Consider the following 14,142-nt stretch of genomic DNA (forward strand, 5'->3'; position numbering starts at 1 on the left):
TAAAATTGTGAAAAGGGGTTTTTGGTCGGCAAGGTTTTTAACGAGGCATCAATTCATTAATGAAAATACATACCAAATACCCAAGATTGTCACAACTCTAGTTCTAAATTTTACAAGTCTTCCCTCCCGAGATCCCTCTCGGCCAAGGATGTGGCTTACGATTAATTTTACAAGTCTTCCCTCCCGAGATCCCTCTCGGCCAAGGACGCGGCTTAATTAATTTTACAAGTCTTCCCTCCCGAGATCTCTCTCGGCCAAGGACGCGGCTTAATTAATTTTACAAGTCTTCCCTCCTGAGATCCCTCTCGGCCAAGGACGTGGCTTCATTAATTTTACAAGCCTTCCCTCCCGAGATCCCTCTCGGCTAAGGACGTGGCTTCACTAATTTTACAAGCCTTCCCTCCCGAGATCCCCCTCGGCTAAGGACGTGGCTTCATTAATTTTACAAGTCTTCCCTCCCGAGATCCTTCTCAGCCAAGGACGCGACTTAATTAATCCATACAAGGATCTGACTTAGTTAAATCTACTTCGAGAATATTACACACAACAAATGAGAAACCAAATACTGAAAATTCATTAAGGGCTCAATCGGCCCAGCAATACATGGCAATGGCCTTGAGGCCCGTTACAAAATGCAGATTAAAAGAAGCTTAAGACGCAACCTCCGGTTCCCCCTGAACCAGACCATCTTCCGGTGCACCCTCCTCATACGCCGTCTCCTCATTCAGCCTAGCTGGCCGTGCCGGAGCCTCCTCGTCGGCTTGTTGGCCTTGAGGGATGGAGGTCAATTCCACCAACTTGCCTTGGAAGAAGTTCTTTGTCATATCAAGATGAAATTCAGGGGGAAAGTCGCCAAAGACGCATGCCTGCCGAGCCGCCTGGGCAAAGCCAGTCTGATGCTGAGATAGGACCTTGTTGCGTGCCTTCTCCCTATAGGCACCGAAAGCAAGCTTCTCAGCGTCCAACTCCTTGGCCAGTATAGCACCCTTCTCCGTCTCATTCTTCAAGGCCAGCTCAAGACATTGGACCTTCAAAGCTAGGTCGTCAGCAACTCGCCCCCGGCAATCCAGCTCGGCCTGAAACTTGCTAGTGGTCGTTTGCGCGTCAGTCAGCGCCGCCAACGTCTCTTGTAGAGACTTCTCCTGCTCAGCCAATTGCCGACGAAGCCTGTCGGCCTCTCCATTCGGCTCCATCACTATGCTTTGCGCCAAGGCCACCGCCCGCACTTGGAACTCGCAGAAGAAGCCCCATTTTTTAGCCGAGCTCATCCGGCTCAACACCCCTTGACCTGATTCTGAGGTCAAGTCCTGGCTCAGGAAATCTTGGGCATTGACGTTATCGGACGGAAGCTTGGCCCAACCAAACCCTGTGGAACGGCTGGGATGGCCAAGCGTTGTTGCTTCGCCTGGCGGCTCTGTTCCTCGGCCCTGGTGTCCGCGGGCCTTCTTTTTTCACTTTGGGGCCTAGTCGGCCCCTTGCCTCCCTTCGTCACCTTGGGGGCCGATCCCGTCCCGCCACCTTGACGGACAGGAGTGTTGTTTCCACCCACGCGCCCTTCGGTCGGGGTTCTTGTAGTTGTCGACGCCGCCACTCGGCTACCGATCGAATGACGGATATCCAAGTCGTAATCTCCATAACTCGCCATGATACCTGCACATCATTAGTCAAAATCAATGATAACGCAAGAATTTACATAAGTAGGAAAGTTACTATACCAATTAAATCTTCTACTACGTGGTCAATTCACACAATCGAACCAAAGGTCGGCACAGTAAAGGCCGAGGCAACTTCTCCAAAAAAATTAAACTAGCCCTTTCTTCCGGGGACATTCGAGACTCGGACACCGTGTCGTACTTCCGTGGCTTCCGAGTCCAGTACAGCGGAAACAATGGTTTCCCTTCGGCGTCGAAGAAATACTTATTTCCTGTTGCCGGCCGAATCATCACCTTGAGGAATCCTATTTTAAAATTTTTTTAGGAGGTTGTGTAAGGCTGCAACAAGCAATTGCCGTGCCGAACCAGCGATAACCATTTAGCCTTCTTCGTTGGCCGAGACGAATAATAGTATAGAAACAAGTGCGGGGTAGGCTTAATGTTGACTGCCAAGTAAAGCTGTCGGAAACCTTGCATGGCCGCCCAAGTATTCGGATGAACTTGACTCGGCGCCACATTCAAAAGCCGCAATATACCCATGAAGTAATCATCGAAGGGAAGCGTCACCTTCAAATCTCGGAACATGTAATCGTACACATAAAAAAACTGGTACTTGCACGACCCTTGATCCAAGTATACGAAATCAGGGTTTGGCCCTCCGTCGCCTCGGCATGGCTGAAAAAAGATGGCGGAAGGTTCCTCTTCCTCGAGAAAAGTCAAGCACTTCGTGGTCGAAATAAAAAGAGCAATAGCATTCCTGTCAGTATACCGAGAGTATACGCTACCAACCTCCCCATGCACCCACGAGTAGCCAGGGGTATCTATGGGACCAAAACGTCTAGCAACTGCGCCACCCCTAGTCGGACGACCATCAGACACTATCGCTGACGAAGATTCACTTCCATCCTGTCGTTCCTCGGACCCTGAAACGGACTCTATATTATCCTCCCTGTTCAAAGCCGAGGCCGAAAGGTTGTCTCGGTTCGGCGCTTCTTGTGACCCGGTGCTGGCGGAGTCTCCCGTGTCCCCAGAAGAGCCGATGTCAACAACATCCCTATCTGCCATAACGTACCTAGAAGACAGACGCGATCGATCTTGGTAGGAAGAAACGCGAAAGTTGTAGCTGCAAAATGATTTCGGCTCGGAGCAAGCAAGAATTGTGCATCTTAGGGTCCCCATCCCCACGCCTATTTATAGACTCCCTTACAATCACTTCAAACGCCACGACCCACCCAGCACCGTTAGATCAATTTGATCCAACGGTTCTCGATGCACAACTCTTCGCATTCCGCCAGCAGTTGTAACCCTTCGCATGCGTCATTAATGCCCAACGGTTACAACCAACGACGGATCCATGTGTATCCGTGTGGGGGTAGTTGCCCCCACTAACTTTTCCGTTTTTCCTTTTTAATATATATAATATTATATTATTTTCATTTAAAATCTAAAAATAGAAATAAAAAAAATAAAAAGTTATAAAATTATAACTGAATTTAAGTCTTGTTACACTTATTTTTGTGTGAGAAGAAAGATTTAAAATAATATATTTTAATATGTTATAAAAATTAACAATAAATTATATTTTTCAAAAAAAAAAGTTGTTATGCATTAATTTTATGTATTTTAAGTAAAAAAAATCATAAGTTTTTATTAATTTCTTTTTAGATGTTTTATATCTTTTTTTATCTTATTTTTACTTTTTTCAATTCTATTCATATTTTGAGATTTCCCTCTATCTCTAACATAATTTAAAGTGTAAAGGAGTGAAATTGAAAAATAAAAAATAAAAACAAACAAACTTCTTCATCCATCTTTACTCCTTCATGTTTCAATAGATAAACTATATATTTAAAATGATTAGTGTATTTAAATTTATTATTTTTATATTACTTTATTTGAATTATTTTTTATTTTCAATGAGAAATTCAATATTTTAATTTTTATTTACTCATTCTATTTTTATGTTTAGAAAAAACATTGTATGTTATGAACATTACATTAATTAAAATTATATTACTTTTAGTTATAGTAATGAAAAGGTATTTTAAAAGAAAATCATCTTCAGAGCAACTATCTTCTCCTTGAATACATGTTGAAAAAGAAGTCAAATTGGGTCCATCAACCAAAAAAAGATTTATAGAATGTGATTTGGAAAGACTTCCTGATGATCCTTGTCTAAGGTCAAAAATTTCAAATTATCATCCAAGTAATAGAGATGAAGTTAGAAGGGATTGGTGATCTTTCTATAAAGCTTGTGAAGACAAGAAAATATGTTGTATATCCATTAGTGTATTTGCTTTAAAGCTAGCCTTGATACTACTAGTGACAACTGCATTAGTTGAAAGAGCTTTTTCTGCTATGAATATCATCAAGAATCGGATGCGAAATCATATGAGAAATGAATGATTAAATGATTGTTTAGTTACTTATATAGAGAGAGATATTTTTGACAGTATTGAAAATGAGCAAATCATTCAATATTTTTAAACTATGAAAACTCGTAAGGAACAATTATGATATGTATTTGTCTTTATAAAAAAATTATTTTATATTTTGACAAATTTATATATTTAAATATTGCCCCCACTACTTAAATTTTCTGGATCCGTCACTGGTTACAACCCTTTGCATTCCGCCAACGGTTACAACCCTTCGTATGCCAAAAACACATACCCTACGGTCACGACTCCCCACATCAAAATTACCCTTGGCGTCGTTACACTCCTTAAGGCTGGGGGGCTTGTGTACCGGAAAGGTCCTATCGGTCACATGGACCAACACGTGCCGTTCCGACAGACACTCACGTGGACCGAAAACAACCATGATCATACCCATATGAACCTCAACGTTAACAACGGCTCGACACGCGGCCGAATACCGAAGAAGAGTCTACTAACAACCTCGGCCCGGCTAAAGACCGGTAAGAAGCACTACGATGTGGCTTCGTATGCCCTACGTATCGGCTCGGCCGAAGACCGAACGGGTAGGATGACTGAATAAGTACCTGTCGGCCCGGCCCAAGGCCGAAGACAAGCAACACCCCAAGACTTTACTTATCGACTCGGCAATGAGCCGAAGGATAAAGCAAGGACTACGGCAATAATCACGGTTAACAAGGACAAACGCATGATTAAGACGTAATCAGCCGATTAGCATCATATTACCTAATTTGGTAAACTTCAGAAGAGGCCCACCACTGACAAGGCCCATCAAAGGTAGTATAAATAGGTCACTTATAACGAGGTACATCACTGTTCATTTATTACCCTAAAAAATCGTGCTTGTTCTGACTTGAGCGTCGGAGTGCCTTTTGCAGGTACCTCCCCCCTCCGAAGTATCCACCTGAAGCTCTCGTTCGGCCCCTCACCTCCCTGAAGATTGAGTGTGCCCTTAGACAGGTACAGGATGTGTGTGAAAACTAATAGAGAGAGAAGATAATAGTGAGAAAACTCAAAGAGGAGGAATAGAGTAATGTAAAATTAAAAGAATTAAAATTACATACTGAAATAGGTAAAAATAAAAAAAGGTAAAAATGTGCATGTAAAAAATGAAAAGAGAAGAGAAAGAGCTGTATGAAAAAGAAAAAAAAGTGTTAAATTAAATGTTAGAGGTGTAAAATTAAAAATTAAAAAAATTAAAAAAAATTAAAAATTTTAATTTTTTTTTTAAAATGTATATATCATAAGCCTTAATTTTTTGTGAGTTGGGACGCCGCGTGACTCACTTTGCCAACTTGAACTTTTATAATTAATGACATTTTCTTCCTAGACTCGTGGTTTTTCCCATACACCTATCATTTTGAAAGTTTTTTTTAATATAACCTTACTTCAATAGGAGCAATCCCAATGCGTGTTTATCTATCTGGAATACATATTTTTTTTGTGTTTTTATTTCTCTGAATAGGTGTTCTGCGTTGTTAGATATACCCCTGATTTTACAAGTCCAGATTATATAATCCAAAACAAATTTTATAGTCTTGAACAATTGTTCGGAACAGTTTCCCAGAACTGTTTTTGACCAATATTTGGATTTTGTGGAGAAGAATAGAGGTAGAACCCAAGTATGAACATGATGATTCAATCTCTTGTCTCAATCCTTGATGGGTGGAAGAAAGGGTTGTTGCTGAAATACCAAATGCATCCAAGTTGGATTGAAGATTCAATATGGAAGATGCAATACCACAGACAAAGAAATTATTACTCCGGAACAATTGTTGACAGCTCCGGATCAATTGGAAAGAAAATGTATTCCCAGCACTGTTCACTGTTTGGAAAAATTGTTTCGAGTTATGTAATCCGGACTCGTAAAATTTGTTCCAAATATCATCTGGACTTGTAAAACTAGGTGCATATCTAATGGTCCCAAATACTTATTCTGGGGAGATAAAAACACATTCAGAATATGTATTTAGAGAGATCAAAACACATTTAGATTGAATGTTTTGAAAGGTGTCATTGATCTAAGAATACTTTAATAATTTTTTTTTAATTTGACGGGTGTTCGAGGCAAAATGACGAGTGCAGGAAGCAAAATACCTTTCGATATTTATTGGATGTTTACATGACGATTCTTTTAAGTTTTTTTTATTTTTATTACTTAATAGTTGAAAATTTGTCATTATAGGTTGATTATTTTTACTATTTTATATGTTTGTTTATTTATTTTTTAAACTTTCTTCGTTTTTTAATATTTAAAGTCTACATGCTAGTCCGCCAACGGGCGAATGCAAGGCAGATGCAAACCACCTATTTTATGGGTTCATTTATTTGGTGGGCTAACCTAGTCGAACTCGAACCCATCTATTTTTTAATGGATATACACTGAAGTGACCTTTATACTAACTAGGCTTTAACCACCAGCTAAATTTGCGTACGATGCAATGAATCGGGCCACAAAAAGGACTGTTTAAGGAAAAAGGTATATGCTTTTCCACCCTTTATTCTCTGATTTCACATAAATATGCACACGAGATTCTCATAACACCAATTATAAGCAGTTATAATTATTCCCCAATATATGCCTAACATTATTCCTAAAAAATAATAACTTGACAGATATTATTCCTATCAATCCAAAAATTAAGTTTAATTCCATGACAGCCTTTACACTTAATTGACAGAAAATCAAAACTTACCAAATCTAGCTGATTGATAACCTGATTGCTAACTAATACTGTAGTATACAATCTTAAATCACGCATCTAGGAAAAAAAAATGATATTTGCCCAACAGTTGATAGCCTTTGAGTAAAAATTCAATACTGATCGTGAATTTGCTAAACACATTACATTGATGGACCAATTGTATTCAACTTAGCTGTTGATCAATCTTGTGTGCATCATAAAAGCTAGAAAGTTAGGCCCTTAAAGCTGATCCAAACCTTTTTCTTCCATGACCCCACAAATTGACATAAAGGAGAAAGGAAAGCTTTATGTGGGGCTGTTTCTTACTTTCAGACTTAATATTGAACTAATATATGGCACTTTGGCGTGTTAGCTTCTAGGTTATGTAGTGAAGAACCACTCTGTATTTATGTAAGTGTGATACCATACTGTTGCAAGCATGATGAATCAATAATATAAGCTCCTCAACGAAAAAGAAATATATATCCCGATAAATTTCTGTAAACATCCTCCCATCTTAATTAAAAAGAAATATATATCCTGATAAATTTCTGTAAACATCCTCCCATCTATTGAATAAAAATTGGCTACACCACATAAATAGCTTAAAATGGTTGCTTATATTTTATACACACCAATTGCTAAAAGAGAGAAAATTTTGTATGACAAACAAATTGTAGCTTTCATATAACCTGGGAACCTTCTGGCAATTCGATTTACATCTCCTTACATAAAAGACCTTCATCTTGCCCTCCTTCTTCTGCGCTCATTTGAAACTCGTCTTGAAGTTGAAACACGAGTGCTTCTGCTGTGAGATGAAGAAGGGTCAAATGGAGCAGTCTCAGTCTGTATGTTAATATCTGTTGTCTGGATTTCTGAGCCAATATCAGCAGTAGCATTAAAATCCCTACTAAAAGGAAATGTAGAAGCTGCAACTGAGGAACCAGATGCAGCAACATTCCCATTATCGGTTGAATTTCTATTGACATCGCGGAGGTTTAACTGCCCGCTACCTCCTACTTGGTGATCATGAATATATAACTCAAGGTCCTCAACTAATCTTTCAGCAGAATCCATTGCAGAATTTAATGCTGATGAGAGGGAAGAAAATGAAGCAGCACCTTGCACTAACAAGGATGAAATCGGAGAGGAACCAGTACTGCGATCATTAACATTCTGCAGGCGATATTGAGTGAGCAAACTGTTGTTTCTATCAGATACACTTACAGCAATGGGGCTTTGTGACTGAACTCGCGCTCCTAACCCACCAATAAGGTAATTAAACCGCCGGATACTTTGGATCACAGAAGAAGATGCTCCCTGGCTTATTAGCTGCTGCCTAAAACTCTCAATTCTGGGTGCAACAGGTCGGGGAGGAACTCTCAAACCAGCCCCTTTTAATCCCAACTCACAATTGGCACTGGCACTTGCATTGCCATAGATAGGAATAATTCCAGTTTCAGTGACCTCTCCTTTACAAACAGGGCACTCCTTTGCATTTGAATAGACATATGCCAACTGATAGAAGCATGGCCAACAAAACAAGTGACCACAGCAGGTCAACACAGGATCTCTTGCCATGCCGAAGCAGATATTGCAATCAAAAAAATTTCCAGTGCTTCCCTCTTCCTTACTTGCATCTGTTTCAATCCCCAATGCTTTAGCTATTAAATGGGCACCTTTCCTTTTGCACCCTTTCTCACTTTCAACTACACTTTCCTCAACTTCCTGGTGCTCCATTCCTTCATCTTGAGCATCAGCTGGCTCTGCAGCTTGTCCGGTAAAATTGGTTATTTGGATCGGAGTGTGAACCGGTGGCCACCTCTGACGCTGCCTGGCTCTGGAAGTTATCACTTCAAGGTACCTAATGCGGTCTTGCACATGTTCATGAGCAGATTCTAGTTCTTCCAACAAAGAATCAAATCCATCTGCAGAAGCATGAGGTGGGTCCAAAGGCTCCTGATTCAAATCAAGCTCCCGATTCAAATCAAGCTCCATTATACATACACCTTGTGTTCTGTTTCCAAGATTATGCCATCAACCACATTTCACATGTATCAGACCCTAATTCAATTTTTGGAAAAAAAAATAATAAAAGAAATCAAATTCAGATGCTCATGGATTCAATTAAACATATACAGTTATTCACAACCATCATCAAGTCAGTTCCTGCTTTGCTCAAACCAGCGAAACATTTTATTCTCAAATTCTCACATACCCAACAATTTTTCATATGCCAGATAGAGAGTAACTTTGAATGAAATGCAAAATTTCGTGATAAAAAAATCAGAAACCTAACTGAATTGGAAGAGAAAAACTGTTAATTGAATAAAAATTGTGATTGAAAAAAGAAAATTGAAATTGATTGAGAAGTGGTGAGGGGTTACCATTGAAATGAGGAAGATTTCGGTTCAATTTGGGTGAAACGACGATGATAAACGCTGTTGCGATTGATTTGTAATTGTATGATTCCAAAGCGCCATTCACAGAATAAACATAGGAAGACACACCAAATCGCTAGGGTCTCTAAAGTTTGGATTTTGCAATAGATTTTTGTTTATACATTCTATTTTACTTTACCCTTTTAAATAAGAAGCAGCATTTAATTTTAAGATTATCTTTTGACCAGTTTGTCTATTTTTTTTAATAAAACAAACAGTTATTTTAATGTATTTTTTTATAGCAAAATTATTTTAATGTATTTGTGAAAGAAAAGATAATTTTTTATTTGTTTTATGAAGTAACTCTAGTTTATTTCTTAAAAGAAATATTTTTTAAAATATTTATTTTATACCTGAAAAAAGATTGCATTTTCGTACAAGATTGTTGCTTTATTATTATTTTTCATTTAAAAGTTCTTAATTAATTTTTATATATGAATTAAAATAATTACTACATTGTCTTTTATAATCTTTTAGTCTTATTTTTTAATTATGTAATTTTAATCTTTTAATTTTAGAATATATATATATATATATATATATATATATATATTAGTTCTTCAAATTTAAAATTTGTATATTTAATATTAAAATATTAAAAATTATTATTTTAGTGTCTATAATTTTTAAAAAAATATATTACTTAGTTCTTCTATAAAAGAAAACCATTAATTTTAAATTTGGAGACCTAAATATATATATATATATATATATATATATATATATATTTGGATTTAAAATACTAAAAAAATAATTTAGTCTTTTAAAATTAAATATTTTTAATTCTTTCATTAATTAACTTCTAGTTGTCTATTAATTACTAATGTGACATATTGACTTTGATCCACAATTTAATGTTGATATCGATTGATTAATGATATGATAAATTGACAATTTGCATAACATTAGCATTGAGGACTAACATTATCGTGGATATTATATTTATATATTGATAATATTATTTTTCAGTCCTAATTATAAGTAATGTAAGATAAATAATTAAGATTAAAGAAAATAATTAATTGAGTTTTTTTTTTTTACTATTTCTATCTTAAATTTTTTTTCAAAGATGTTTTTTGTTTTGACTGGTTGGTATATTTAATGTTAGTTATAAGTGAATTCATATGATTTGAATCATAACCTTAGATATGAGGGGAAAAATGTTCATCTGAGTTCATAATCCTTGAAGATGATTAATCATGATTTTTAAAAGTAAATATTTCATACCAATATCATGATTATCAAAAAAAAAATGAATGAATGCGTATGAAATAGGATAAACAATAAATTAAAAATATAAGAAATTTTATCTTTAAGTGATTTTAAAAATTATTAATTGTTACTTATAATTAAAAGAAGAAAGAATTAATGTTATTATTTATAATTATTATTTGAAGTAGTATAGGATTTCGAAAATGATAAAATTGATTCAATAATAATTAGAACCACAACTCTCACATTCAAATTCAATATTTAAATTACAAAATCATTCAGAGATATAATATGAACATTATACTACATATAATATTACTATATGAATTAATTTTATTTTAACTATTTATTTAACATTAAATTTAGTTTAAATTTGATAAATAATAAATTTATATAATAAAAATATAAATTAAATTTTAATAAATAATATAATCATACAATTTTTTTGTCTTCATTTCCTTTTAAACTTCATTTTTCTTCTCATTTTTTTTTAAAATCATGATGTTATATTATTTAATTTAGTATCGTAAAATTTATATTATTTATTATATAAAAATATATAAATAATAAATATACTAATATTATATTATTTATTTTATTTTAAAATTTATAATTATTAGATGAACAATATGTTGAAAAATAAATTATATTTATTGAATGAAAAATATATTAAATAATAAAATTTATATTTATTAGATGAAATAATAATAAATAATAGAATTTACTCCTTAGAGATTACAAGCTACGAGTAAGGGTGAGAATAAGTTTGACTATTAATATACAAGTCGAGTTTGTTCTATAAAATTAGATCTTAAGTTTAGTCTATTATATATCATAGATTTTTTTTATAGGTATGATCCATTTTTTAAAAAATTTTAATCTAATCTATTACCTTATTTAAAATTCTATTTTACATTATCAATGTTAAATATGTTAATAAATTTAATTATAAATAAGCCAATAATTTTATTTTTAAATACGTGTGTGAATAATTTTTTAATTTACATGATAAAAAATAATTTAATTATTAACATTTAGAGTTTTATATATATATATATATATATATATATATAATATATATATATAACTACGGAGAACTCATGTATATTAATGTATATCCATACTCAAATTATGACTAAAAAGGATATTTTTATTAAAGGACAACTTTATAAATATTTAATATTTTCTATATGAATTTCATTTAGAAAGATCTAGTGGTTGTCCAAGTCCAGAGTATTCAGTGAATGTGAAACTGATCTTCTCTAGTGTATTCAATTTAAATTTTAAAAGACTTTTTATTTATAAAAAAGTCTTGTGGTATTTAATCAAGACTTTTCTTTTAATATAAAACAAAGTCATGCGATATTCAATTAAGACAATCAATTTTTTTTTAAAAGTCTATCAAAATCTAGTGGTATTCAATTAAGATAATCATGATTTTTTTTTAAAAGTCTATCAAAATTTGGTGGTATTCAATTAAGATTTTTTTTACTTAATTTTTTTTTATAATATTAAAAAATATAGATATTTTAATGGATTGTTTTGAATATTGAATTTTTTGAGACTTTTTAGTATAATTTAAAGTTTAGGGTTTAAGGTTTTAAATATAATTTATATGTAATTCATTCATAAAATAATCTTACCAAAATCTTTGAGATTTCGGATAACTTTTTTTTCTTCTTTTGTTTCTATTATTTCTTTTTTTTTTCTTTCTCTCATCTTTATTGTTTCTCTCTTATACTTTTTTTTCTCTCCTTTCTCGTCATTTTCGCTTCTTTCTATTCTTTTCTTCTCTATCTCATTTTCTTTTTTTATTCAACCTCCTCCTCCTCTTCCTCCTCCTTCTTCTACTTAAAATATTTTTGTATTATCAAATATTATTTATTGTTAAAATTTTAAAATTATTAAAATTTAATATTGAAATATAAAATTTTGAAACATATATTAAAAAGACTTTGTGGGTCATGGTAATGACCCTCAAAATAAAAATAAAGCATTTAATTTTTTTCATCCATCCTTAAGAAATGTGATTAAAAAGATATTTAATATTTTTAAATCACGCTTCACAGATTTTAAGTTAGGACCTCTATTTTTATTTAAGACACAAATTAAACATATATTAGCATATAACACTATATAACTTTACAAAGAATGTTGTTCAGATAAATTTTTAATTGAATTCGTGGATGCTTCAATGTTACTAATTAACAAAGACCATAATTTTAAACATATTGTTCAGACTCAGGATTAAGGAGAGTATGTCAATATGTGGAAGACTAATATAATTTTATATATGTGAGGATGGTTTAGAAATCGACCAAGTATTGTTATGAGACATATTTGACAAATTGGTCAACCATTAATCAGAGGGTTGACTCGATTCACTCAGTCAATGAGAGACCAGTACGGTACACAATCCTCTAAGCTCGAGTGCTAAAGGTGCGAAGAGTCCAAGTGATTGGGCTACTTGATTGTTGAGAGACCCATACGATATACAACCCTTTAGGCTCAAGCATGAAAGTGTGAAGAGCCTATGTGCCTCGACTTACTCAATTGATAGGAGATTGGCATGGTACACAACCCTCTAAGTTCAAATGCCAAAGGTGCGAAGAGTCTTAATGATTGGGCTACTTTGTTGTTGGGAGATTGGTAGGTGCACAACCCTCCAATCTTGAGTACCGTGATCATGAAAAGTCTTAATGGTCAGTGGACTAATGCCATGTTATATTGTCTTTTGGCTTTTAATAGTTTCAGGTTGTTGTTTGCTCTTGTATTTTCTTACTTGTACATTTTGGTTGATTGAAGTGTTTTTGGTTGATAAGATCCAAGATGTTTTCACTTAAAATCGATGTTCAACCGATTTATGCATTTATGTTTGAGACAAGGTTTGATTGATTATTGTGAGAGTTAAGATTTCTCCGAGTGTTTTTATTTGATGATAGACGTAATGTGTTGCATGAATTAGTTTATAGATTCTCGATCACCTTCCTAATCTTCAAATAATCGATGTATAGTTTGCCAAATGTGTTTATCAAATGCCTAAGTAGTTGTTTAGTAATTTGTTGAGATTGTGTTTTTTGTATTTTATCAGATAGTTTAAATTTGATCAGTCGTCTATCAAGTTATTGTTTTTTAGTCATCTTTATTTTGAGTTGTTTTAATAGTTACTCGATTCTAATCTCAAAATTTCTTATTGTAGTTGATTTCAACGTTGTCCTATTTTTATCATTTTATTTAGTATGGACTTTAAAGCCTTTTTATATCAAGGTATCATTCGTTCGTCAACCTTAAACATTCTTTGTGTTAATGAATTTTCTTTTTATCGCCGACCTTAAGACATTCTTCATGCTAGGAATTCTTCTTTTTATCCCAAAGTTTATGATGCTATTTACGCCAAGGATTTTTCTTTCTGTCCCCAACTTTAAGAGACTCTTCATGCCAAGAATTTTTCTTTCTATTGTAAACCTTAAGATTTTGCTCACACCAAGGATTTTTCTTTCTATCATCGACTTTAAGACGCTCTTCACTTCAAGGGTTTTATTATTGTTACCCTTAAAATGCTCTTTACGTCTAGAATTTTTATTATTATCATCAACCTTAACATGTTCTTCACTTCAAGAATTTTTGTTATTTTCCCTAACTTTAAAATGTTTTTTCATGTCAAGAAATTTTATTATTGTCGTGGACCTTAAAACACTCTCCACATCAAGGATTT

The 14,142-nt window shown here is 33.9% G+C and overlaps 1 protein-coding gene across 2 annotated transcripts; it reads right to left on the bottom strand.

The window, feature by feature from the left end:
- Positions 1–7,217: 7,217 nt before the first annotated feature.
- LOC109812933 (uncharacterized) lies at positions 7,218–9,341 on the bottom strand. 2 transcript variants are annotated; one of them, XM_020377000.3, is made up of 2 exons: positions 9,162–9,341; positions 7,218–8,791 (listed from the first exon to the last, which is right to left on the bottom strand). In XM_020377000.3, exon 2 carries the CDS (start codon positions 8,770–8,772, stop codon positions 7,516–7,518), a length of 1,257 nt encoding a protein of 418 aa, XP_020232589.2. In that variant the 5' UTR covers positions 8,773–8,791; positions 9,162–9,341; the 3' UTR covers positions 7,218–7,515. The 2 variants fall into 2 exon arrangements, with proteins under 2 accessions (XP_020232589.2, XP_020232588.2); XM_020376999.3 differs by having other exon boundaries at positions 7,218–8,838.
- Positions 9,342–14,142: the final 4,801 nt, after the last annotated feature.

This window comes from Cajanus cajan, chromosome 8 (genome assembly GCF_000230855.2).
Source record: "Cajanus cajan strain Asha chromosome 8, NIPB_CcT2T_4, whole genome shotgun sequence".
NCBI classification, from domain to species: domain Eukaryota; kingdom Viridiplantae; phylum Streptophyta; class Magnoliopsida; order Fabales; family Fabaceae; genus Cajanus; species Cajanus cajan.

Coding starts and splice junctions, on each gene's coding strand:
- LOC109812933 (XM_020377000.3), bottom strand. CDS start 8,772: ATGGAGCTTGATTTGAATCGGGAGCTTGATTTGAATCAGGAGCCTTTG.